Source organism: Arvicanthis niloticus, chromosome 4 (assembly GCF_011762505.2).
Source record: "Arvicanthis niloticus isolate mArvNil1 chromosome 4, mArvNil1.pat.X, whole genome shotgun sequence".
Taxonomy (NCBI): Eukaryota; Metazoa; Chordata; class Mammalia; order Rodentia; family Muridae; genus Arvicanthis; species Arvicanthis niloticus.
This window is the reverse complement of record NC_047661.1, coordinates 108,382,427-108,410,318: the sequence shown is the minus strand read 5'-3', so window position 1 is coordinate 108,410,318 and position 27,892 is coordinate 108,382,427. Positions and strand designations below refer to the sequence as shown.

General features: G+C 43.9%; 1 protein-coding gene across 3 annotated transcripts; it reads left to right on the top strand.

The window, feature by feature from the left end:
- On the top strand, positions 1 to 26,294 carry Sgms2 (sphingomyelin synthase 2). Of its 3 annotated transcripts, none has more exons than XM_076933262.1 (6): positions 1 to 319; positions 2,357 to 3,048; positions 8,154 to 8,271; positions 14,718 to 14,871; positions 20,280 to 20,446; positions 21,814 to 26,294. In XM_076933262.1, exons 2-6 carry the CDS (start codon positions 2,594 to 2,596, stop codon positions 22,015 to 22,017), a joined length of 1,098 nt encoding a protein of 365 aa, XP_076789377.1. In that variant the 5' UTR covers positions 1 to 319; positions 2,357 to 2,593; the 3' UTR covers positions 22,018 to 26,294. The 3 variants fall into 3 exon arrangements, with proteins under 3 accessions (XP_076789377.1, XP_076789376.1, XP_034357181.1); XM_076933261.1 differs by lacking the exon at positions 1 to 319 and adding an exon at positions 1,295 to 1,437; XM_034501290.2 differs by lacking the exon at positions 1 to 319 and adding an exon at positions 1,295 to 1,441.
- Positions 26,295 to 27,892: the final 1,598 nt, after the last annotated feature.

The window sequence follows — 27,892 nt, the reverse complement described above, 5'->3', positions numbered from 1 at the left end:
TGACACCTCTTGTATGCACGACCACCAGGCTAGGAGCACATGTGGAGTGTTCGATATGTTCAGCCAACTAGGTTGGGGTGGGTAGAAACCAGCCATCGCTGCTTGAGGGCCTGGGTATCTTCCTTGGAAGGAGGAGTCCATGGTGGAGGGGGTTGCTGTTGGAATCGTCTTGCTGAGGCTCCCTCTCAGGACTTTGATTCTTCCCATGGCCTTTTCTGAGGCACCGAAGAGAACATTGGTCAGGCTGGAGGAGCGCTGGCTTCCTCACTCCCTCTAGTGTCTTGGTACTCGGGGAGATTGTCACAGGGACAAGAGGAAGGTGAGCTGTTGGAAGTGGGTGAACTCCCTCAAGGCTACTTATTCTCTGCGGATCCTTTATTTTAACCAGTCAATTTCCCTCTCAAGAGTGGGCTATGTCTGCAAGTGGATGCTTCTTGTCAGACCAGAGGAATATGAAACAAACAAACCTAACCTTTTATCTAGTGGCCAGGTCATCTCAGCTCGTTTCTTTCACAATATGAATTTTTTTTTTTGTCTCCTGCAGCTTTGTTGTGGCTCCGCCTCTTCAACTAAACTAGGTGCTTTTAGGTGCTTTTAGATGCATGTGTGTGTGTATGACAGACACACAGACACACAGACACACAGACACACAGACACACAGACACACACACACACACGAGATTGCATTCTCACACATACTCATGCTGGTATAGGCCAGAGGTCAACATCAGATGTCTTTCTTAGACACCGTACACCTTACTTTTTGAGACAGGGCCATTCATCTGCACCTCACTAGTTCAGCGAGGCTAGCTTCCAGTGAGCCTGAGGAATCACCTTTCTCCAGCCGCCACCCCACCCCCACACGCACACTGGAGTTAAAGGCATGCTCCACCTTGCCTGGATTTTAAAGTGGGTTCTTGGGATCCAAACTCAGGTCCCTATGCTTGGACAGCAGGCATTTTACTGACTGAGCCATCTCCCTAGTCCTTGTGTTGTTTGTAAAAACAAAAAGAAAAAACCACTTTAATCTGCCCCTATATTTTTAAGTGTTGAAATAAATGTATAAGACAGTGTTGTAGTTGATCTGCTTACTACCAGTTGTTTCAAGGAAATAGCTGGGTGTATTAGCGATACCATGAACATTTTCTTTTTTTGCCCACCAAGTAAAGGCTTAGCTGTCACTAAATTGAATATTTACCCCGAAAAGGATGCCTTTTAAAATTGAGAGAAGTATGCTAAAGTTGTACAGTGTGCTCAGGGCGGAGACTAATTACAAGGTTTCACAACTCCTCAGGTGGCTGGGCTGGTGGCCTGACTAAATGCCGCTTTCCTAAATTGGGAACAGCTGGGCCATAGTGAGTGCAAGTATAAGAGTCGCTGGCTTTCCTCAGTGCAGTAGGACTCGCGTCTACTCCTTGGAGCCTGTCCTCAGCCACGGTAGGTAAGCGCTCCAAGTGGGACCCACTTCATGAAAACTTCTGTCTGGTAGATATTTTCAATGATTGCATCAAGATTCCTGTGGCAATTTTAGGAGGTTACCCTAAGGCTGCTTCTAACCCTTTCCCAAATGAGACACAGCAGACTCTGGGTAGTTTGAAGGCTGTGACTTTGTATGTAGTGTGTGTCTCTGGATATAAAAGGATAAACTCAGGTGGTGTTATTTTAAATAATTTTAATATGTTGAATAAATGTGTGGCTTTGCAGTCTATTCATAAAAGTAGTCGCTAAAGGGATCATCTGTTTTTTAAGTAGAAAGTTAGAGACCGGACTGTTCCTGAAAATTCGGACAGTCACAACTCAGCACTTTTCAATTCTTTGACCTTTTTATTGTATATTCCCGAGATGGTTTCACACACTTTAGCTTGGGCTAAACCTGGAACTTACTATATCGTCTGTGACTTAAAGTCACAGTAGTCCTCCAGCCTCAGTCTCTTGAATGCTGTCATTAGAAGTGTGAGCCACCATGCCCTGCTATTTGTTCCTTTTTAGAAAAGAGCCAGTGTCAGGAAGGAAGGTGCTGTCTCCGGGCAAGTTCTGCTGTACTATGACTTCATGGTTAGCAACTTGTGAAGTGTCTGAAATGTTAAGTCCTGGCTTTATTGGAAGGAATTAACTGGGAGTCGATTGTTAAGATGTTCTTATCCATGCTGACATCAGCTCAAAGAGAGACAAACATTGCAAGATTAAACAATCTAGTACCTTATAAATAAATTCAATCTCAGCAACCTTGACTGTGTTCTGGGGATACCTTTGTAAGGCAGGCACCTTTGATATGTTTCCTTTCCTTGAGTATGTTTATAGTTCATGGTTGGTAATTAGACAAGCCATTTCTGACCTCCTTTTATCTTGTTCATAGAAGGAACAATAACATCTTCAGTGGGAAAGAGAACCAGCTTCCTGGTGGTGACTACGCAGCAGATTCTTGTATGGAAGGACTACGAACCAGAAGGCCACCATCTACGATTCATATCAGCACACATAAACAATCCTAAGAGTCCATGTTGATCTTGCAAGTAGAAGGATTTAAGAGAGAGAAGTCCCCACAGAAACCAAGAACCGTACCATCTCCTTTAGCTCCGAAGGCCTACAGACAATGGATATCATAGAGACAGCAAAACTTGAAGGTCATTTGGAAAGTCAAGCCAACGAGTCTACCACCACTTACACAAGCCCCACTGAAGCTGTAGAGGAAGAGGGCAAAAATGGCAAGGGTAAACCCAAGACCTTATCCAACGGGTTACGAAAGGGTGCCAAAAAATACCCAGAGTACATTCAGATCTCCATGCCCAATGACTCCCGGAACAAATTTCCCCTGGAGTGGTGGAAAACAGGCATTGCCTTTGTGTATGCCCTCTTCAACCTTATCCTGACCACAGTCATGATCACCGTTGTGCATGAGAGGGTCCCTCCCAAGGAGCTCAGCCCTCCACTCCCAGACAAGTTTTTTGATTACGTCAACCGGGTCAAATGGGCATTTTCTGTATCAGAAATAAACGGGATGGTACTAGTTGGGTTATGGATCACCCAGTGGCTCTTTCTGAGATACAAGTGAGTATTGACTGATAAAGTATTTGGGTTGGGGTTTGTTTTGAAAAGAGATGGCATGTCTTTAAAATCAGCTTTCTCCGTTTTTCTCATGCATTTAGTTATACCTAGGCATTTGAGGAAAGGAAGCGTAGACCAGCAGAGTTGAATAAATGCAGCCACTGTTCCATAAGCATTGCATTGAGTGGGTGTGTGTGACAGCAGAGGGTTGCAGCAGTCCCCTGGAGGGTGACTCAGTTTATCAATTTAAAATACAGTGCCTGGCTTCCAGTGGTGTGGTGCCATAGCCTAAATCATGATGCTTGGAAATGCCTTTAATCCCAGCACTTGGGAGGCAAAGGGAGAAGGGTCTCTGTGAGTTTGAGGCGAGCCTGGTCTACATAGAGAGTTCAATCAAGACAGCCATGGCTACATAATGTCTAGAAAGAAAGAAAGTAAGTAAGTAAGTAAGAAAGAAAGAAAGAAGGAAGGAAGGAGAGGGCCAGTGTGTTGGCAAGTGCAGTAGAGAGTAGGCCAGGACAGTTATAATTTATTATGGAATGACTGATCTGCTGTCAACAGCCTGCTTTGAGTTTATATCTGTTCAAAAGTTCTTAAGTTTTCTTTCCTTTCTCATCCTTTTCCTGCCAGGCACAAAGTAACAAGTGTTCGTTTAAGAAGCTGAATTTGGAGCTGGGTTTCGGTGGTTTTGGGTTTTCAATTTCTAAAGTAATCTTGACCTCCCTGCTTTCTTCTGGCACTACAAAGGAGGCGGACATGGCTCAGTAGTCCTGCCTCTGCGTTTTGCATCCTGTTTTAAGAATAGTACCAACGAGAAGCAGCAAGCCAGGCTTCGCACCTTAAAGATAAGCCAAAGGTAGCTATGGCTTGGTAATTTCTGCTTCTCGGTGTGAATTCTGACTTCTGGTCCACAAAATTGGAGGCCACTCAATTCCCCTCTCATTTGTCATTTGGGTGTATGCTTTCTACTGGATCCCACGGATTAAATCCCTAAATACAAGACTGAGCAAAAATACCCACAGTCTGGGGCTTTAAAGAAATATGTGAAGTGTGTAAGCTCCCTCAATACAGCTTTGAAATTCAAAGTCAAGTAGAGTTCAGAGTTACTGCCACAAGATCACTTTTAGAAGAGAGTCAAGATGGCTGTTGCTCTGGAATTAGAATTCAGCCTGCTTTTCCCAAAGCGGGTTTTCTAAACTTGCATGGCAAACTGAAGCCATCCATAGGCAACTTTCTTATAGCGACTCTCGCAATGTTTCTTCAGTACATTTGAGTAAAGGGCAGAGCTACCAATTGCCTTTTACTTAGTAGAGATGAATTGCTTCTGCACATACCAGTTATAACTTTCTTTATGCTACAAGCAGGAATGTATTTGTTGACCATAAACGTGGCAGGGCTTGCGTGGGCTGTGCACGATTACTTTCTCCTTAAATTTGTGTGTAGAGACCTCATAGTCACATTCACGTGAAGGGATGGATATTTAGTCTAGTGCACAACTGGATTCCATTCTGCAGCAGAGTCTTCTTCATCTTGGTTTATGTGAGATCTCGCTGTTATAACTGACTTTCTGTTGCCATCTCATGTCAAAACTTGTGGCAGGAGCCTGTCGGTCCATTTTTTAATAATTCCCGCAACAAAGACTCATGGTCATGGGCTGGGGATGGATGTAGTTCAGGAGGAACAGTGCTTGATTCTCATGTATGAAACCCTGGGTTCAGTCCCCAGCACACAAGGAAAAAATAAAATTAAAGAAAGGAACAACGGAAAAGCTATGCCCTACCCTGCTCTGATCATTATACACTGCTGCTGAAATTTCACACTATACATATGTGCGATTATTGCATGCCAATTTAAAAAACAAAATATCTATTTAAAAAAAGCACTCGAGGGTCACATATGCAGGCCGTGTACTTTGCCAACCCTAAGATCATGAACAGCACTGATTTGCCATTTCATTTTGGAAGTTGATTTGGACCTTGTATTTTGGTAATTGGAGGGATAATTCTCGTGACCTTGCTTTAATATCCTATCCAAGTAAGAACTCCTAGCCCCTCCCAGCCTCTCTCAATCTGTCCATCCTTTCCTTCTTGGTGCTGGTACCCAGGACCTCATGGCATGCCAGGCAAGCCCTCTATCGTGGCAGCAACTCTCCAGTCTCTCTCTTTCAAAAGCTATGAGGGAAAACAGACCCTGAGCAGTTCTTTTTCTAAGTAAGACTGTAGAGTGAATGTTTCACCTAAGTTAATTTTCTGCTCTGGGCACAGGACACTGGAATGAATATATTTGACATAACGATATCTCCTTCCTTCTTGTCGTCTGATATCATGGGGCACACTTCAGAGCAGTACTCCTGTGGTGCCTGGGGTTGAATCTCAGAGCGAATTGCTTTCACTTAGCCAAGGAAGAGCAGCCAGCACTGTCGACTGCCTGTCCCTTCTGTACTAAAGAACAAGGCTAGGTGACCACGGATGCAGTAAACAAGCACTTCTGTCTAACTCTCTCTGTCCCTCGTCTCTTTCCTTCCTCACCTGGAACCCTAGAATGTTTTTGAAATAGCTATTCATGGCAGCGAACTAAAATAGATAATTGTACATATTTTAATTAGAAGTCCCAAGAGTTGCTTGAATTTGACCTTGGTCTGTGTGAGAACCAGTCTCTTGGAGAAAACTTAAAATATCTCCTCATCTCTGAGACTCCCTGTTACTCAAGAGTCTTCTGGTCAGTGGTGGCTTGGAAACTTTGAGAACTGTGAGGGGGAGAAGCCCACAGAATGAATACACTTTATGTTCTAGAGAAGTTAAAACGAGCAACTGGGGGGATAGGTAATGCATCCCCACTAAACCCCACTTTCAGAGCCAGCACTTAGAGACATAACCACAGAAAGAGGGCTGTCACCGAGAGCTGAAACTGAGAGCCCACAGACCCTTTCTACCCGCGAATGTACCCACAAGGTAGTCATGCCATGGGCAAGGCCCTTGGGTTTGGAGGTCAGTGGGCTCAGTCAGCTTCTGAGAACAACAGGCCTAGGCTGAAGGAAGATTCAGAAGAGCTCCAAGCCTCATGGTCAACTCGCTGTCTTCATAAAAACTGTACAGGGAAAGGATTTTTTGCCTTTATTTCTTGACTCATCTGTTTTCCATTTTAATTTTATTAAATTTTATTTTAATTTTGAAATAGAGACTGGCCTTAAATTTATTATGTAGCTAGTGTTGACCTTAAACTATCGATCCTCCTGCTTCTGCATCCCAAATGCTAGGTGTTGGTTTATGTAATATAAGAAATTGAATCAAGGACTTTGTGTCTAAGGCAAATATTCCAGCACCTATGCCACATACCCAGGCCTTTTAATTTTTAGCTGGTACATAAAACATACAAAAATGGATTCCTTAATGAGGTATTATGTATGTATAGTCATATAAATGTTTATTGTGTGATGTTCAAATCAAGTTAAACATGCCTCTCTTTATACACATTTCTTTTTAAAAAATAATTGAAATTTTATGTGTTACTTTTTATATATGGGTATTTTGCCTGCCTATATATCTACACAGGCCCGATGCCCTCAAAGTCCATGGGATACCCTGGAACATCAGGTATAGCTAGTTGTGTGTGAGCTGCCGTGTGGGTACTGGGAATCAAACCTGTGGTCCTTGGAAGAGCACCCAGTGACCTTAACCACTAAGCAATCTCTCCAGCCTACTCACCACTTTCCTTATGGTGGGTGAAGTACCTACGGTCCTTCTAATGTTATTTTGAGATATGCAGTACATTGTTAACAGTAACCATCTAGGTACCTGGATCATCTCAGCACCATGTCTTGTTCCTAACTGTAACTTGGCACACGTTGGTCAACCTTTCCTCACACCCTCCCCTCTCTAACACACAGGGTCACCCCAGTCCCTGGCAAACTCTATCTAGTCTGTGTTCATCTTCTTCGAGACCAACCTTTATCATTTTGGCTTAGGGCTGGGATCACTCTGTGCTTGTTTCTCTGTGACTGCCTTCCTTAGTTACTATGGTAATCTCTGGCTCCATCCAATGTGCCACCCGTGACAAGATTGAACTCTTTTCCATGTCTGGATCATATTATATCATACAGACTCATGACATCTTCATTACTCATCCACTTGTGGGCACTTACGCTGTTTCCATTTCTTGGTTATTATAAACAACCCTTTAATAATGCTTCAATAAATAATAGTGCCATCTTGTTCAGAGGAAGGCAGACAGCACTAACCCATGCTCCCCCCACTTTCTTTTCCTTTGCCATTTAAAAATCAATAGTGAATAAGATAATAGCCGATCAATCCCATAGTTACTTTGGACATGTTCAAAATACAGTTCTCCGGAAGCCTATGCAGCCGGAGGAAACAGTTCGTGCCTGAGTTCTCAGACTACCTCTGCATGTCCCAATTAAAATCTTGCTTACATAACAAGGCTTTAATGAGGTGTCACATCTCCCCATGTATCCAATTATGTAATGTCACCTGATTCATTACACTATTCCTCCATGGCCACCGCTCACTTACATCTCTGATGCGTTCTCTAGAGGGCTTTGCTAATCGACAAGTTGACTGAAAACAGGGAACAGCTCATTGAATTCTCTGGCAAAGAGAGATGCTTGATTAGGAGAGGAGAGTATCCAGGCTCTTCATCTTCTTAAGTTTACTCTGTCCTCGAATCCTTCGTCCTTTTCAGCCCCACTTAGATGTACTTCAGCTTGTAAATCTTTTTTTTTTTTTTTTTTTTTTTTTTTTTTTTGAGATGGGATTCCAGTCTTACTATGGAACTATGGGATAGGTAATTCACGGGCCTTAATATATGTAAACTGAGGTGTATTTGTTAATTCCACTGCATACACTATTTTCATTAAATATTGACTTATATTATATTATGAATACATGAGATCCAGGGGTGATAGCTTACACCTGTAATCCCACCACTTAGGAAGCTGAGACCAGAAGAGCATGAGTTTGAGTACATAGTGTAATCCAGGCTAGCCTGGACTAGAGAGACCCCACTCCCTTCTCCCCCCACCCCAAATAAATAATAATAACAAGATAGACAACTGGTAAACTTGTTTCTCCCCATCCCTGTGTTTTCTTTAGGTCAATAGTGGGGCGAAGATTCTTCTTCATCATGGGAACTTTATACCTGTATCGCTGTATAACTATGTATGTCACTACATTACCTGTGCCCGGAATGCACTTCCAGTGTGCACCGAAGGTAAGTCTCTGGGTCTCTCAGAGAGCAATCAAGAAAGCAATTCCAAGCACCCAACTCATCACACAGTCTTCCATACGCTGTCATGGGTATTAGCTTCAACCTAGTGTATTCTCCAAGTTGCTATAGATGTACAGAGATATACACACAGATGCGTAGGCACATACCATCATTCATTCTGTAAGGATTGTACCTATGTCCTGGCCACCCTAGTGAACAATGCACAGGCCCTCCCCTGAGCTTCTCAACAACAAATAATAAATAAATAAATTCATAATGTTGTCACATGATGGTAATTCAGGTGGTTCTCAGAGGAAAACAATAGGAACCTTTCTATAGAAAGGTCAGGGAAAGATGTTTTTTAAAAAAAAAAAAAATGCTTGGGCAAGAGAGAGTCAGCCCCATGGAAGGGGTGAGAACTGCAGGCCAGGAGAACAACTTATCTGCCTGGGGTCAGGCAGCAGCAGGGAGTGGGCGGGTCAGCAGGGCCGGCCACAGGCTGCAAAGGTCCTCACTGCCATTGAAGAGCATGAGCCTTGATGGTCATGATTGTGGACTTGATACTTTTGAATTCAGGACACATGTTGCTGGTTAGATTGACAGGACATACATAGGGCTTGAAAGACAAAAGTCAAGGACAACTCAAGACAATCACCCACTGGAAAGATAGAGTAGCCTTTGGCTGCTGTTAAAGCTGTCTGCAATGAAATGATGGTTTCCTCACATAGCATCCAGTCACAGGAGGGCCATTCTTCACCTCAGACTCTCCCTCCCCCCTCCCCCGTGCACTCTGCTTTATGAAACGGAAACTTACAGATCATGTGCTTTCTGGACCAGGGAAGGCGGGCTAACATCAGACTTCACTGAACACTGAGCAGATGTCGGGGGAAGGAAGGCAGAGTGGTTCTGGAGAAGCCAGCCAGCCAGCCAGCCTTCTCCCTTACCAAACATAGGTGTGGTTTGGGAAGGCAGTCATTTCCTAAAGCCATCAAAGCAGTACGTGTCTGTAATTAAAACGGTATACATACTGAATTTAAACACTGGCTGGTTTGGACTGAAACTAATTTAAGACATGAAAGTTCAGAAGCTTAGTGAGCGTGTCTGAGTCTTCACTCCCAAACACTATTACCATGTGTTCAGTGGTGAGGTGGCCACGGCAGAGAGGAGGGCAAACCCTTCCTAGGAATGAATGAGGTTACAGGGAAGGGTGACTGATTATAGAAACACAGATTAAAGGTTACCCTTCACGGAAGAGCTGCAGTTTCCCACAGCCGTGTCAGTAAACATTCTGTGGGATAACCATGCGGCAGACACTCCTGTCGGAGGTTCCCTGACTCATCACCCACCTCATTCAGTGATCAGGCCCTCCCTGGAGAAGCAGGCTGCAGTTGCCTGCGACTTGGTTCTGTAAAACAGACACATGCATCTCCCTGTCTGGCTGAAGAAGCCGTGCTGATAGAAAGCAGGAGTCCAAACTGCATTCTAAATTTGGCCCAGCTGCTAAGTCAAAGTGCTGCTTCCATGCCTGTGGCCACAGGGCTCTCTGAGAGCTACCTGTTTCCTGCGCTGGCAAGGCTGTTGAATATCCTTCAGAGTGAGCAATGACAGATCTTTGCATGCCGAAGTGAAAGGACGCTGGGAAAGGATGTCCCTGGCTGGGAACCAGCGACTCCCACAGCTTATTATCGCTCACAGAGTTATCACAGTGGCCTCCAGGGCTCTTGCAGTTTGGCTATCAAGGCTCTGCCTTATCTAGCCCATGATTTCCTTAAGTCCCTTGCTTATGATTTGCTACAAACACAGACACAAAGACACACACACACACGGGCGCGTGCATGCTTTGATTTACAGCTAGAATGTTTATTTTATATATGTGTATTGTGTGGTTTTTATCTTTTATTGATAATAGGTTTTCAGGCTGGAGAGATGGCTCAGTGGTTAGGAGCACTGACTGCTCTTCCAGGGGTCCTAAGTTCAATTCCCAGCCACACATTATAGATGGTAGCTCATAACCATCCATAAGGGTAGTAGGTTTTCTTTTTATATAACCCCTCTCTCAGCCCTTTCCATTTCTCCCCTTCCCCTCCCATTTATATCCACCCCCTTTCTGTGTCTCAGTAGAAAACAAACATGCTTCTAAGGAATAAAATATAATATAATATGATAAGACAAAAGCAGACATATCAGAATAGGACAAAACAAACAAACAAAAGAAAAGAACCCAAGAAAAGGCCCAAGAAACAGAGATAGACACCAAGAACCACTTGCTTGAGCATTCAGGAATCCTGTAAACACTCAAAACAGGAAACCACACAAAGAGAATGCAGGGGGAGAGAGATTGGGGGGGGGGGGAGAGACGGAGAGTGAGGGCGGGAGAGAGGGAGAGAGAGAGAGAATGAATGACTGAATTTAACCCTGAACAGGACACTATCAGATATGAAACTTCCAAAGATGCCATTTGGTTCCTTTTCTGCTGGCATCTACTGCAGGGTGTGCAGCCTACCCTTAAGAGTAGTTTGTTCCTGGAGGAGACTAAATCTTCATTTGCAAGTGGTTATCAGTTGGCGATGGCTTCTAGGTTAGGGTAGGGGCTTGTGTCCATTTCTCCTTTCAGCTCTAATCTGGCACTGACTGGTGCAGGTCCCATGCGTGCAGCCACAGTCTCTGTGAGTTTGTATGTGCATCAGTCCTGCTGTGTTCAGAGACCTCGTTTCCCTGGGGTCCTCCATCTCTCTGGCTCTTACACTCTTTCTGCCTCCTCTTCTGAATGGTTCCCTGAGCCCTGAGGGGGAGGATTTGGTGGAGACATCCCATTTAGGGCATTCTAAGGTCTCCTCACTCTCTGCAAATGCTGACGGCAGTGGTGAGGGTCAGGCTTCTGCAGCCGCCTCAGACTGCTCTGTACCTACTTATTTCTGTGGGAAGCAGCATGTGGGAGTCACAGTTGGAGGAATCCTCAAGAATGGAGCAGGGCGCACTGTGAATTTCAGTGTTTTGATTGATGCTGCATTCTTAGGTTTCTGCAGCTTCGATTTTATACCCGACAGCCAGCTGCATAGACTGACATCTGGAAGTGAAGAGAAGTAGTGTTGTGTGATGTGTGGTGACTGCAGTAGGCCTAGGGAAGATCATCAGGATCATCCTCCAGTCCCAGCACTCACTATCCTCACTCCCTGCCCAGGTGTGCCCTGCGATTTCCCTCCTTTTCCATTCTTTCTTCTCCTGAAGTTCTGTTTAGTATTTTCAAAGTGTATTCCCATATCTCAGGATTACCAGTGGTAGGGTTTAAGGGATAAGAAGTTAACAGAGTGGGCCAGCTGGATAGCTTAGCACACGTAAAGGCATTTGCTGTCAAGACCAGTGAACTGAGTTCGATCCCCAGGACCCACAGGACCCAAATGGTAGAAAGAGAGAACCAACACCCATAGGTTATCTTCCCAGCTCCCCATGTCTACATGTGCATATTCTCTCTCTCTCTCTCTCTCTCTCTCTCTCTCTCTCTCTCACACACACACACACACACACACACACACACACACACACAATCAAATAAATGTAACTAACAGGAAAGGGAAAGGAAAAAGGAAAGGAAAGGAGAAAGGAGAAAAAGGAGAAAAAAGAAAGAAGAAAGGAAAGGAGAAAGGGAAAAAGGAAAAAGAAAAGGAAAAAGGTAAGAAAAAGGAAAAAGGAAAGGAAAAAAGTTGTTTATTCAATAACTGTATTCAATCAAAGGCCACCATAAATCCACTTGCAGCGTCTCCTGTTTCCACAGGAGACACATTCCCAAGATGCCCAGTGGATGTCTGAACCTGCAGACAGCACTGCTATGTATACTAACACTATGTATACAGTTTCCCTATATATCTGTGTGTACATATGTATGTACATATTATATGTAAACAAATATGTATGTCTGATTAAATTTATAAACTAGGTACAGTAAAACAAAGAGAGAGAAATACTAATGTATTATAATACAAGTTAGTTGAAACTTAAAAACAGAAAGAAAACATTAAACTATTTCTTGGGGGGAGCTTTCCACTTGATATTTTCAGGCTGTAGTTGACTGTGAGTAACTGAGACCTCTGAGAGCAAACTGTATTTGGGGAGAGGGTAGGGACTGTCATACACTAACACTGCTGACCAGAAGAGGGAACATGACGTGTGACCTAGGAACCTACTTTATTTAGACCTCAGGGTATCTGGCCCCAAGTAGAGAGAGACTAATGACTTTGAGTGTCCCGGCCTTCAGAGACGTGGAGCTACAACAGGTGGGTGGAGGTGAAATGAAGAATACACCCTTTCAGGATGTAGTGCTTGTGCATCGTGCGCGGCATTTTTTTATTTCTTCTCATTGTGGGTGGTTTTGGTACCAGTCTCATGACAGGAAAAGGATGATGGCTGCTGATAGAGCGACTACTTGTATCTTTGATATCAAGGGCATGGTGCTTTATACAACATAGTTGACTGAATGCCTTTTTGAGGAGGCCTGAAGTCAGTCGTGTGACTTGTTGGCGTCCTCAAGTACACGCCCTCCTGACTCCAGTGTTCCTTGCTAAGTGGGATCGGTCTCCTGTTACTTGGCAGTCTTGCAGACTGGATTGTTCATTTTTTTTTCCACTTTAACGTAATGTCTATGATAACTAACTCACACTTTGGGAGGGGCTGCTTCACAACCCTTCGGGCCCGTGAGAAGGCAACATATGAATGAGTGCCAAAGCAAATGTTCTCGTTGGGAGCCAGGAAGAAGAGAGAAAGATGAGAAGAAAAGGGTCCCCCAGACCTTTGGGGTTCACCAAAGGTAGCCTAACACATCCCATAAAGTTCCATAGCTTAACCTGCCCTTGATCCCTCCCTCCATCTCTGTCTCCCCCACCACAGGATGGCCTCGAACTCATAGAGATCTGCCTTGCCTCTGCCTCCATGTTATGAGTTCTGGGATCAAAGGCTATGCCACCCTGTCTGGCACTTAACAGCTGTCTCCTAATAGCACCACCCTGCTATCCTACAAGTAATCCTTAAGCAGGAGAGAGAGCTTACCTGGATCATAGTAGGACTGTCCGCTCCTGGGGACTCATTTTTATTTTGCCACCTAGGCATGCTTGAAGCAAACATTAAAGCGAATTGTCTTAGAAGCCTTCAGTCCCTCTCTAACTAATTCTGGTTTTGAGTCATTTCTATGTAACACTTTTCGTGATGTGCCTCCTTTTCACACAGGTCTTTTAGTAACCAGATAGTTTTCTGTGATAGGTCAGTCGTATGTTTTAAATCAGCATTTTTCTGGTCCCCACAAAGGAGATATTTTAGGCAAAGTTTCTGGATGGATGTGGTCCCTTAATGTACTGGGTGGGATGGTATTGTATCTGCTTCAGGCTCTCCCCATCCGAGTACACTCTCTGTTATAATCGTGTGTCCAGACATAACTGTGTTTGCCCCACCTGCCTCCCTAACCACTGGTATGGTGGAACTGCCACACTTCAGGGACCAGAGCTCAGCAGTAGCAGAGCTGAGTCCATTGAAGACATGTCACAAACCTGTACCCACGGTCACAAATGACTACTCAGTACCAATCCTTCTGTGTGTCTCTTTCGGGTAGACTACCACGTGATGTCTTCCCGAGTACTATTCTCAGACAACCTACATTGACTTTTCTGTATTAGGAGTCCTGCCACTGTCCATCCAACCCTCCATTTCTCTCCTAAGTTTTCACGCCTCATATTCTAACTTACTCTTGCTTGTATGCTTCAATTTTCATAGGAGACACATTTTTTAAACTATTGCCTGACACTCTTGCCCTAGCCTGTCATTGTTTCTTATGACAACATTGTGGTGTAGAGGCTTCTGTACCCTTGACTCCTGTGTAGAACTAAGATTCCTCGTGATATGCTTTCCCAGTCGAAGTTTTGAAAGCCCTTTGAAAGCTTTGAATCCCTAGTCTGTCACTTCTAACCCTATTTTAATTATGAGGTGAGTTTCTTGTAATGGTGTTACCAGCAGATGCTAATGGGGTTGTATGCTCACCTGATGCTACCCACTTACTACAAGGTACTAATAGCTGCAGTGTACAGTTAGTCAGATGGTAATGGCCCCAAATCCCCACGTCCTTCTGCCAAAAGGAAACAAAGTAGCTCTGCTCTGCTCTTTAGCACATAGTGGTGAAGTCATTGGTTATTAATATTTTTAAAAGCTTTGCCCAAGGACACAACACCACTAAAACATATTATTAGTAACACAATGAATAATTTAAAGCATGTCAATAAACCCCGACCAACATAATGAGGAGAACCTAGGTTGAAGAGTTTCCTCTTGGAATGAGTATTTTTTTGACTTTCTATGCTACAAGGAAAATTTTTTAAAAAGGAGATAAGCATCAGAGCCTGATGACGTTCCTAACTGAAACATGGTTTTGAGCATCTTGTCAACTTTCCTCTGTGTCTTCTGTCACTCAGCTCAATGGAGACTCTCAGGCAAAAATACAACGGATTCTCCGGCTGATTTCTGGCGGTGGATTGTCTATCACGGGATCACACATCCTGTGTGGAGACTTCCTCTTCAGCGGTCATACTGTTGTGCTGACACTTACTTACTTGTTCATCAAAGAATGTAAGTAACCGTTCATTCCTCCCTGAACTGACTGCTGTGGTGCATGGGGTCCCTGGTTCTTGACACAGATGCGATCCCTATGCCGGGATTGACAGTTAGGAGAGAAAAGGATGTAAACACTCTGTGTATGTGTGTATTTGATCGTTCCACCTAGTCATTTGTGGCCTGAAGCCTAAAGGGTAAAGTCTTGTTGCGGTTTTTTTTTCCTTCCTAGCATTTAGCATGCCCCAAACATCTCCCTTCTTCCTTAGTACTTCTCAAGGTACGGAGTTCTTAATATTGGGACTAAGAACAGATCAAGCATGGTATGCACGCCTTTTATTCCAGAACTTGGGAGGGAGAGGCAGGGAGACCTTAAAGGAGTTCACGGCCAGCCTGGTCTACATGGTGAGTAATTCTAGGCTAGCCAGAGTTATAAAATGAGACTCTGTCTCAAAATTTTTGGATGAAGTAGGAAAAAAATTGAAAGGATAACAAGGACAAGGGACCTTGACTCACTTGTGTTCTACGATTCCCAATAGTTCATGTGTATCTCCTCAACTTTGTCCACATCCCTGGTCCTATTTAATTCCAACGTGTTCACTTCCCTGCCTCCTCTGCAGCATTAGGGAAGTCTGTGGAACATCTCCTCCTTACGAAACAGGCAGGCAAGAAATTGAAATCTCTTTCCATATGGATACACTGGAATTCCCATTATGTAAAGCCCTTAGATTTTGTAGTAGTTTGTTGTTTTAATGTTTCTAATAGTTAACTTTTCCAGATTGACTGGTTGGTGTTTGCTTTCTTGAAATGAGGTTTTATCGTACAGTACAGGCTGGCCTGGAACTCACAGCCCTCCTGAGTCCTGAGTACTTTCCAGTGGTTTTTATTGATGAAACAGTGTCTTCTTGACTAAAGGGCTATAATGGCTCTAGCTGCCTAGCAGGTCTCTTTGTGTTGCTTCCCAAGCCCATCCCCTCCATCCTTGTGGATGCCAATGCTGCTTCTTCCATGTTTGCATCACTGTTTCCTGTTCCAAAATGCCCTGTTCTCTGTGTTTCCAGAAGTTTCTCTATTATCTTTACTTGGCATGGACAAAAAAGCTTTGGGCATTGTCTTATTTACTTTTCTGTCATTGTGAAGAGACCCCATGGCCAAAGCAATTCATGAAAAAAAAAAGAGTTTAATTGGGGCTGTACAGTTTCAGAGAGAATCCATGACCACCATGGTTGGGAGCATGGCAACTGGGAGCACACATGTTGAGACAACAACCACAAAGCACAGAGAAAGCTAACAAGGAAGGACATGGGCCTTGAAACCTCAAAGCCCATCCCCGATGCCACACCTCCTCCAACAAGGCCCCACCCCGTAGTCCTTCCTAAATATCATCAAGCATTCAAACAGATGAGCCTATAAGGGCTGTTTTCATGTAGACTATCACAGGCATGGATCTGCTTCTGAGGGGCTCCCCATCTTTTACTCTCCCCTCCTCTTCTGCTTTTTGTTAATCCAGACAGATTGAGCTGTATATGGGGTTCTTATCACCTTTGCATTAAAAGCCCAGGGGGCTTCTGCACCTATCCCTTTTGTCCATGCATACTATAGTCTGTTGTGGGATGGGCTACTTCATCTCTTCACAAACCCCAGGGACTCCTCACTAAATGGGATGCCATAGTTCTGATATATAACGATCAATTATGGCAGCATGTTCTTTATGTCTCTGGTTTTAATTTTAATTAAAGCCCAAGGAAGTTCTGTCCATAGAAGGGCCATCTTTGTCTAGGCCAGTGGTACACTCTTCAATCTGTAGATCATAGGAAGCTTACAGAACATGATATTGCATGCCACAGTAAAGTGTGTTGAAAACCATGAAGTAGTGAAGAGAAACTGTCCCCAGGGACATAGTCAGTTTAGTCAATATCCAAAGAGCGAGTGAAATGACATTTAATTGGGGCTGGCTTACAGTTTCAGAGGTTTTATCATCAAGGTGGGAAAATGGCACTGGAAGAGCCAAGAGTTCTCCATCTTGATCCAAAGGCAATAGAAGGAGACTGTGTGCCACACTAGGTGTAGCGTGAGCATCTGTGACCTCAAAGCCCACCTCCAACAAGGCCACACCTCCTCCAACAAGGCCACACCTCCTCCAACAAGGCCACACCTCCTCCAACAAGGCCACATCACCTAATAGCGCCACTCCCTATGAGCCAAGTGTTCAAACGCATGAGTCTATGGAGGCCATGCCTATTCAAACCCCCACAGTGAACTTCAAATGTGAAGAGAGACCCTGTCTCAAATTCAAACAGCAAGGTGAAGAACAACAGAAGAACACTTAGCCTCTCCAGCCTATGCATATACACACATAGCCATGTACACACATGCAATACACACACACACACACACACACACACAGAAGGAAGCAAAAAGGCATGAGAAGTCAATTCAAGTTGTCTAGTCTCACAGGATTGTCTTATAGTAGTCAACTTATTGATAAACAGGGCTTTTTCCTCATCATTCTTTCCCTTCAGAGAAGTAGAGAAGCAAGTTGCGATTGAGTGTGTATATAATAAGGAGAGACTTTTCCCCCATGGCATGATTTTTTTTCCAAGTTTTATAAGTTTACATTTGGCACAGGAAGAATTATATTTTTTTTCCAACAACTTTTGATACCAAATAAAATACCAGAGCTGTCCTAACTAACGTTAAGTTCAGCCATATCCCTGGCCCTCGTTGGAAACGGGGCGCTCTGTGTTTGCGCCTGCCCTGTAGCCGCCATCTGAGCTGTGCTTGGCTTGTTTCCCTGAGTAAGCCATGACTCCAGTGGTCCCTCTGGAAAGTCTGCTTCTAGAAGATACACTGTCAATATTCGATCACTCTCCTGCCTTTCGATGATTCCAAGCACTTTCCTTGCTAATGCTCCTGTTGAAAGTGCATTTAAATTCAGTTGGGAGAGCATACTGGAGCAGGACCATGTCATGAGTTAACATGAAAGGTTGAATTACACCAACATACTCGCTGGAGCCTGGATTCTTTAAAAATTGTGCCTGCAGACGTTAGCCGTGGCTGTGAATATTATATGTCTGGCCTTATTATCAGTGGATTGTTTAGTGCTTGCCACTGACCTGAGTCCATTTCATGCCAAGTCTGCTGGAGATCTCGCACAGCCAAAGAGGTCCCTTTGTTGACATTTCTTTATTTGATGTTATCCCTCTAGCTAGAATGAGCAAGCAAACAAGATTCCCACTGGCCATTTTGATTTCAAAATAGCGTCTCCTGGCTGGATGTGGGTGGTCTTAGCTCTGAGGATTCTGAAGCAGGAGGATTGTTAATTTAGGGCTAGCCTGGGTTACATAGTGAGACATTTTCTCAAAACAATAACTAGGAGCAAATGAAAAGGAATCTTATTCTTGGTGGGTAGAGAGAAGACAATGGGTCATGGTCTCAATGTAGCATCATATAAAATTCATTTTCATAGAAACACATGAGGATTTCCCAGAATTCCTTGAGGAAAAAATATTTTCAATGCCACCAGTAGTAAAATAGCTATTTGGGCCACTTCACTACTGCCTCCCTGTTTCAGGGAGGTGATTCATGATGCAGAATAGTTCTTATGTGCCCAAGCATCCTAGGCTGTTAATGAGTCCCCAACGCCTATGTGTAGAAAAGTAGGTCAGATGTGGAACCTCAGGAGGGCTGGGGCCAGGGGGACTGTGAGTGTGTTTAACGAGACCTCCAGCTTTGTCAGGTTTGCCCTCGTTTTCAGTGTTGTAATGCAATAGCCACTGAGCTGCTGGGCCCCGTGAGGCCTCTTCTGGCTTGTAAATCCCAGGATTCTGTGAGTTATCTTGGAGAATGTAGGAGCGGGGCGATATAACTAACTGATGGGAAACAACCCGAAGTGAGAGAGTACAATATAGGGTTCTGGCTCAACTTGGGACCCATACAACTGTTGAGGTTTGGTTTGTTGTTATGTATTGTAATGCTAAATTCTATAGGGAAGGTCTAGACCTACCAGTGACTTCTCACGTTCACAAGCTTTGTTGTGCAAATCTTGTTCCTTGACTTAAAACTACTGGTTAAATAAAACTGGCCTCAGTCAATTACTGGAGGGATTAGAGGTAGGTGGGTTTGGAGTGAGCTGGTTGGAGGAGAGAGAGAGACAGAGGAAAGAAGGGAAGGATGGATGAGAGAGAAGAGGAAGCTGCCTTGTGGGGAGATGGACCATGAGCACATGGCCAGGAGAAACAGCAAGTATCTGGGGCACACTGCTGAGGAGGTAGCCAGGCCAGCAGTTAGAAGAGTAGATTAGGGGTTACCCACCAGCAATTGTCAAAGCCAAATAAAATAATCATAAGTCTGAGTCTCATTTATTTGTAAACTAGTTGGAGATAAGCTTAAATTGGCCATACTACACCGAACTGGAACTGTTTTACCAAGAACCATGTTGTGTACACACAATACCGGTTCAGGCTGTCGTCTGCGTTCTGGGGAGGCATCCTCTTTCCCTTCACTCTGCCGCCGTTCTTTTACAGTTGGGCATGTATGTCGCTATGAATGTAAACAAAGTTTAATATGAAATTGGTTTCAGTTTATTAGATCATTAATCTTTTATTGGGAGCCAGTAAAGCTTTAAAACAGAAAGAAAGGGAACAGTGCCAGATGGCCAGATAACAAGGTGCTATCTGTCCATGTCTGTCATGTCTGTCACGAATGCTTACTTGAGAACGAGTTGGGGGTTGTGACCATGTTCTCTGCCAGTTGGTCAGTGGCAGGAATTGCTCAGTAGCTTCAGCAAGAGTCTAAACTTCTGTACATGGACGGTCAAGAAGCCAGAGCTTCCCACTGGGGAGCTCATCATGCTATCAGCAATGGTAGTGTAAAATTGCCCAGAATCAAATCTTCCTTGCCACAGTGACATTCCCCACCACAGATACACACATGAAGGAAATAAAAGCAAACTCAAGATATCAAACTATCCCTGCTTTCTAATTTTGCCCCCCTGATTTTCATAGACCTTTTCTTTTGGCCCTTACTATTTCTCCTTCCAAGTCATGTTTGTAAGAGGCAATTCTAACCAACCTAATAATAATTCTATTCTCTTCCTTATTAAATAGATTGTTGAAGGTGGGCAAGCTTCTACAATAGCTCATTGCCCATCAACCCCTGAGAGTGACTGTCGTACCTGCTAACGTGATCCCCTCCGCTCTCTCTCTAGCTGGGAAACCTGAGGCAGTTCGTGCTGGAGTAGTCTTAACTGGTCTGCTTGGGGTTATTGGGGCAATTGTAAGATGTATCTCAGTGGGAAAACATTTTCTTAGCCTGCATAAGACCCTGGGCTCCATCCCCAGCCCCCTCAGTCAGTCAGTGAGTCAGTCAGTCCATCCATCCATTCATCGCTGGGATCTTGCTGACTCTGCTCTCTCACTGTGCAGACTCACCCCGTCACTTCTGGTGGTATCACCTGGTCTGCTGGCTGCTGAGCGCTGCTGGGATCATCTGCATTCTCGTAGCGCACGAACACTATACCGTCGATGTCATCATTGCTTATTACATCACCACACGGCTGTTTTGGTGGTACCATTCCATGGCCAACGAAAAGGTGAGAGCAGCGAAGATCTTGGGAGGATTGTTCTTTGTGTGCCGGGACCCACTGTGGTGTGTGTGTGTGTGTGTGTGTGTGTGTGTGTGTGTGTGTAGATCGACTCATGGGAGGACTGCTGTTGCCACCCAGCTGTATGGTTTTGGTCAGTTCAGTTAAACTTAAACTTGTTTTAAAAGCAGCAGCAAACAACAAAGAACTTCACAAGCATACATGCATGCTATGTGAGGATTGTGAATGCTGTAAAATTGCACACACCATGCCTTCCTTGCCAGTTTAGCTGGTTTAAACTAGAATTGAAGGGCTATACACACTAACTGAAAACTTAGGAACCATCTCTGTAGAAGCGTTAGGGTGCAGCTTGGTAATAAATGCCCGTTGGCTCACTGCTTGTTTTGGGGGGTTATCATCAGTGCCTATCGTCCCTTCTCTTTCCTGTTCCAGGATGACCCCCATTATTCACCCATTAATTCTTACAAGTGTCACCTGCCCCCCTTTACTTCCATCCTGGGAAGCTTCTCATTTTTTTGTTCTCTCTCTTTGAGCCCAAGGTTGCCTCATCATACTCCACTACCACCCCCAGTCCTCCCCCCACCAAAGGCTTTTCTAACCTTGGCAGTGTTCTTGCTGTAATACAGTTGGTCTTTGTACCATGATTGATTTTTCTCAGAATAGATTTCCCTGTGTTGGTGGTGATGTGGGGTGTGTGTGTGTGTGTGTGTGTGTGTGTGTGTGTGTGTGTGTAAAATCTGTAAGCAGTAGATCTGTCATTGCTGAGAGATCTACACAGAACCCTGGGTGTCCACTGACAATTGCCCTTTCTATTGATCCCTTTATTTCATTCTATTGATCCCTTTATTTCACTCCGTTGCTCAGTGGCTCACTCTGTGGCTCGCTCTGTGGCTCTCTCTGTGGCTCTCTCTGTGGCTCACTCTGTGGCTCGCTCTGTGGTACTCTGCTTTCATTTGCCTTCTTACACATCAATCTAGAAGCTTCCTGACATCTAGATCAGTATCTCCATCTTCCTCCTTGAACATGCCCAGCTTTCTGAGGTCAGGCCTTTCACTCTGCCTTGGCCCTTATATCTGACCACAGCCCATCCTGAAAACACTCATGTTGAATGCCGCATCTATTCCTGAGTCCCTAGGGAACTGCCGGTAGAGGTCTCATGAGTCACAGAGGGCAGGACCTGGGGACCAAGGTCAAGGCAGAGCTGGGGAAAAAGCAGGAGAGTAGTTACTGCCAAGGGATTTCGTTTCTGTTCACCTGCTAAGTGACCACTAAAAAAAATTAAAAGGCCCATTTAACTGAGAACTTTAAACTGCATTCATAAACAACGCCTTATCTCATTTTTCCACCCTTTACAGAACTTGAAGGTCTCTTCCCAGACGAATTTCTTGTCTCGGGCTTGGTGGTTCCCCATCTTTTATTTTTTTGAGAAGAATGTGCAAGGCTCAATTCCTTGCTGCTTTTCCTGGCCGCTGTCCTGGCCCCCTGGCTGCTTCAAGTCATCGTGCAAAAAGTATTCACGGGTCCAGAAGATCGGGGAGGATAATGAGAAGTCTACCTGAGCTGCCAATCCGGCAGCGGCTTTGACACCAAAAGAGTCCGTGCTGTAACCAAAGGCGTAGCTTTGTATTTATTTTCAGAGAACTGACTGGTAAAATGAAGTGGACCAAATTTTATGCAAAAGATTGGAGCGATGAAGTATTACCTTTTGGCTTTTTTTTTTATTCATCCCAAGAAACATATATTTCCCTGCGGCTCTTCATTCGTTAATGACAAAGCCCCCAAGCTGGAACTCTGAAGAGGCGGCAGAGAACACTCTAAGCCTCTCCTCGCCTTCCTTCACTTCCGCGTTCTTTCCAGATTGCTTTTTTCCCTCCCTTCAAGGTCAGAAGAGTTTGCTAATGTTTTGAATAAAATGTCTGGATATATACAGCCACTGTGTAAATACAGTCAGTTGATGATGGGAGGGGGTTTTACCATGGAGTTTAGTGAAGGCGACCCACAGGTGGGTCAAGGTCATTAGGGTGATGTCTGGTATTCCCTTCCCTCCCCCAACCCCCGACCCCGAGCACCATGAGTGACTTTTATTCTTTTTTTTTTTTTTTTTTTTTTGTAACCTGGTAATTTTATTTTTTAAAGAAGGAATGTTGTAAGGATGTATGAAAGTGACACACCCATGGATTTATTTTTTCCTCCTGTGTAGAGATTTTTCCACTTTCAAGTGTCTGTGGCAGATACACAGGAAGCACAGGGCTTTTCCTGCTATACACTTTAGATGATGCCTACCCAGAGCCCGGGGCTTGTTAACCGCCCGAGCACAGGCTGAAAACACACACGTGAACGGATGCTCACACTCACGGAGAACAAGCTTATGCTCTCCTTCTAGCTTGGGCCCTGCCTCGCTGTGTTTCCTGTTAAAACCTAGAGAAACATTTGGGCACATTCCATGAAAACAGTTTCTTTTTAGTTAATATCCTGCATCGCGCAGCAAGTGAAAGATGGATCCCGAAAGTTTACTGTTTCCCTGCCTTTTAGCAAGACACTCCCAAAGTGCTCCTTAAGGCACGCAGGGCACACACCACCACTGAGCGATTTCACCTCACCCTGTGCACATACATAACTCATGGTGCTGCACTTGAACATGTTCCTGGTGTCAGCTCTCAACTACAGCCACATAGCAACGGGGACAGCTGTATCTTATGTAAAAAGATGGAGCTCTAAGATCTGGTGGATTTAAGAACATCTGATGCAGTTAGAAGGTTACTCTCGGTGCTGGGACATCATAGTCCTTGATTGCTTAACTACTGGAAGATTAGTTTGTGGAACTTCTAGAGAAAGTTCTAGGGTTTCACAGCATGGAAGCAGAGGGAGGAGAGACCTAGTGAAAGAGACAATTGCCTTCCCATGGATATGGGAGAGAGACCATCCCTGGGTTCATTCCTGTAAGCTAGTCAGCCTTGATTATTCAAAATTAAACTTTAAGTTACTTGAGGGGGGAAAAAGCACAATACAGATCTGTTCAGAAGGGCCATTGTCTTCTGGTGCTATAATTCTGTGTATGTGTTCAGAGTGTCTCTTTTTCTGTGTCACTGGGTAGATAAAGGATACAGTGCTAAATTCAAAACCACAAGAGTAAGATTTAAATCTGGCTATCCTTGAGAGAATAGAGACCCTAAACATCTTTGGCAGACTTTGAAATGCAGGGATTTTTTTTCAAGTATTTTTATTGAGTAAGCCAATAACCATACATACGCGGTTTACCTTGTACTAGACAATTCTGCACAACTTCTCACGTGGTCATTTCCCCAACTTTGTGTTAGGACAGTGTTTTGCTCCGAACACTAGTTTAACTTCTGGGTCTGATTATGAGAGAATCATTTGGCACTGACTGAAGCCTGGCCTTTGCTCTGTGAGTCTCTCATTGAAACAAAACACCCCGAGAGCCTTATCCAGCGGTGGCTAGGAGTCTCCATGTTTCTTCAACCAAGGAAAATGCTTAGACGTTATTACATTTCATGTTGATTGTTGGGAACCCTTCAAACGGTAAACCTTGCATTTAGTCAAGTAAACCAGGCTATCAGAAACAATACCATCGCTTTCCAAAGGTTTGAAAATACCCATGAGCCTTGTGTGGACCCTACTGTTCTCCTCTCTTGTATTTGCTGTGACACACTCTAGTGGATGCTGATGAGGACGCACGCGGTTTCAGAATAACAGAGGAAAATGTCAAAGTTTCATGATTCAAAAGATGACAAAAGTTTCTTGCAGTGTAGGAAAGTAAGTTTGAGACGTCCCTCAGCATGCCATTCACAGAATAGACCGTTGTGATGCTGCCTCTGAGACTCATCTTTGAAGATGGTCGCATTTCACTGTGTGGCCCAGATTGACCTCCAACTTTCAATCCTGCATTTAAACCCCCGAGTGCTGGGATTCCAGGTGTGTTTCCATGCCTACCCAGCCAGAGCAGGACATGATAACGGTACCCTTTCTTTGCCCATTACGATGCAGCTCATACCTCATTATCTGTGTTTTTTGTGTGAGCCTGTGCTCCTGTTGGAAGGCTTTTCTGTAACATAGTGCTTCTGGAAAATGTCTACAAATGCAGAACACTTATGAAATATGCCACATGTTTTTTTTGAACCTTCCCAGTGGGAATGGAGTTCTCTGAGACTTCAGATTTGAGCTCCTGCACTAGATCTGAAAAGGGAAGTATCCCTCCTCCAGTTCCTCCTGAGCTAATTGTGACTATCTTTTGGGTCACTGGCATTACAGGAAGCAGTGTTTTGCTGGGGGCAGAAGGTTGGCTGAGAATCACAGCTCTTGAAGTCTCTGGGCAGGCAGGTTTGTGGCTGTATTGACAGCGCCTCCTTGTGGCAATATGCCACGTCTGAAGTGCAAATGCCACTTTAAAAATACATTTTCAAGGTTTCTCAAAAGTTTTATTTGTTGGGCTTTTTGTTGTTGCTGTTGTTCAGTTTTTTGCCAAAAGTTGAAATTCTCGTGAGAAATGAGATATTTTAAAGACATTCTCATCCTTCCCAAGGGGAAAGTTCTCAGAATTTGGATTAAAGAAAGTTTGAAGGTCATGTTTACCCCTTCACAATCATTCATGTCAAGTTCATAACTACAGACTTTGTTTACTTCCAAATCCAAAGTCAACTGTCTCATTTTTATTTATGTGCTAGAACTCATCACTTCACTTGTAATTCAAAGGTCTTGTCTTGTTCCATAAATATTTTAAACTTTTTGTTAATGTTTTGGTTTTATACTATAAAACCGATTTAAAAATTAAGCCGGTCTTAACACACTCATCCCTGTCTGTAGTGTAAGGAAGTGTGAGAAGGAATTTCTTTTTTGTTTGTTTGTTTGAGACAGGGTTTCTTTGTGTAGCGCTGGCTGTCCTGGAACTCACTCTGTAGACCAGGCTGGCCTTGAACTCAGAGAATCCACTGCCTCTTGCCTCTGCCTCTTGCCTCTGCCTCTTGCCTCTTGCCTCTTGCCTCTTGCCTCTTGCCTCTGCCTCTTGCCTCTGCCCCTGCCCCTGCCCTCTGGCCTCTGGCCTCTGGCCCCTGGCCTCTGGCCTCTGGCCTCTGCCTCTGCCTCTGCCTCTGCCTCCTGATTGCTAGGATTAAAGTCACATACCACCACCGCCTGGCGAGAAGGAACTCCTTAATAAATGAGTTTACATGTCTAAATCAAGTGTAAGTTATATGCATTGTGTTGGAACCTTTTCTATGTTTATGTATAAAGATTTCTGATGTTATTGTTTTTAATGCCATTGCGTTGCAATAATTTAGCTCCTTTGACTGACAAAATACATCTTTTATGAAGAAGTACTCTTGACTTCAATATCTGTATACTGAAAATCACGTCAGAGGTACCCAAAGATAGTTTTTATACAGATAGACGCTTCGTAAGCGCTGGTTTATTACCCACTAACTTACTGTACTATGTTCTCAATGGATCATGAACGACAAGAGTGGGTCACTGTAGAATTATTTTAAACTGTCCTTTAAAGGAGAAGAAACTATAAGCTGATCTAGTTGCCAAGTGGGAATTCCTTATTTGATTTACCTCCTATGCAATGATTAATGCTGCGAAGTGTATGGTTAAAATAAGTTACAGTGTATTCACAAAGGAAATATCTTTCCAAGGAGTGAGAAGCAGCTAGTTGCATTCTTTTGGAAATTTACTATACTGTTTCAATGTGTTAAGTGCCTTGTTGTAAAGTAAAATTTTAAGTCTAGAATTCATTATTTTCCTGACCTATATTTTTCATTATGATTATCTACTGTGTGCTGTTGGAATCATTTTATTAAATGCTTACATTTTAATCAAATATATGAGTCTCAGTCTCTCCTTCTATCCACTAATATCTTTTACATTTTTAAAATTACTAGCCTCTGTGTGTGTGTGTGTGTGTGTGTGTGTGTAGGTGTGTGTGTGTGTGTGTGTGTGTAGGTGTGTAGAAATCAGAGGACAACTATGTGGAGTCACTTCTGGCCTCCCACCTCTACATGGACTCTTAGGACCAATCTCAGGTCCCCAAGCTTGCACAGGAGGCTCCTTTACCCATTGGGTATCCCATAGTATCTTAATCACTTATCTGTCACATGGGATTTAAGTTGAAGTCTTGTTTTCATTGTTGGTTTAAGAGAAATTTTCCATGCTTGTAAAAACATTCTAGGAGGGATGTAGGAATCTTGTACATTTTGGGGCTACTTGATTGGGTACTTTCACCTACTTACTCTTCTTCACCCCAACCCCTTCCAACCCCCCAACACCAGGTAGGAGATAGAGGTTAAACAGGAAAAGAGGTGTAGACCTCTTTAGACTACTTCCTGCTGATTGGAGATGGTTAAGATTCTTCTGGCAAGTTGAATCCTTGTCATCAGAATATCTCCAATCAGCAATTCAACAGGAGCAAGGGGGGCAGCAGCTGCCACAGGTCCTGTCGGGGCTCTGGAATTTATACCCTCTCAAGAGTTCCCAGAATTCCAAGCGTAGATGATCTGCAGCTGGCAAAAATTACATCCCTCCAAGAGCATGAGACAAATCATAGTTAACAGCTGTGGACAATCTTAACCGCATATGCCAAACCTGGGATTAAAACAAAACAAACAAAAAACATACATAACTGGAAACCAAAATTCTCACTACAGAATATGACTTGCTTACTTGAATTTATTTAAATTTAAATGCCTGATTGACAATTAAAACTAATTTTTGTTCCTATTCAGAAGAGTGTGGACTTGGTTTCTGACCTACAAATACCTAGAGCTGTATCTGCCCAACAAATCGTGGTGATGTCAGCAGCCTTTCAAAGTAGGTGTCAGGGTTTTTTTCCATTCAGAAGATATGTTCTTCAGTTTTTAGAGTACATATTAAAAATACAAGGCAGGGATGGCTGGAGAGATGGATCAGCAGTTAAGAGCACCAGCGCCTCTTGCAGAGGACCCAGGTTCAATTCCCAGATCCTACATGGCAGATCACAAAGATTTTGTCTTAGCTAAAACAACTCTTCCTTCCTTCTCCCCTTTTCCTTTCCTCTCTACCCCTCCTCCTTCCCCTCTACTTCCTCTGTAACTCCAGGTCTAAGAGATCTGACACCCTTACACAGATATACATGCAAGAAGAACTCCGATGCACATAAACTTTTTTTAAAAAGTCACTTTTTTAAAAAAAAGTACAAAGGATTACTTTCTTCAAACATCATTTTTTTTCTGAGTGCAATGCCTTTTATTTGGATTTGATGAGGACTAACGCACCCAGCAACCCCAGTGACTTTTGTTTACCTCACTGAGAAGCAAGGGGCTTAACAGGGTCTCTCCCCGCAGCAGCACTGTTCTTTAAAGGGACATTGATACCTATGCAGCCACCTGACCTGGATGGTCAGGGCTCAGCTGAGATGGGAGACTTGGGATGTCTCAGTCGGGG

Coding starts and splice junctions, on each gene's coding strand:
- Sgms2 (XM_076933262.1), top strand. CDS start 2,594: ATGGATATCATAGAGACAGCAAAACTTGAAGGTCATTTGGAAAGTCAA. Junction 8,272..14,717: donor ACTTCCAGTGTGCACCGAAG/GTAAGTCTCTGG, acceptor TCTGTCACTCAG/CTCAATGGAGACTCTCAGGC. Junction 14,872..20,279: donor TTACTTGTTCATCAAAGAAT/GTAAGTAACCGT, acceptor CTCACTGTGCAG/ACTCACCCCGTCACTTCTGG.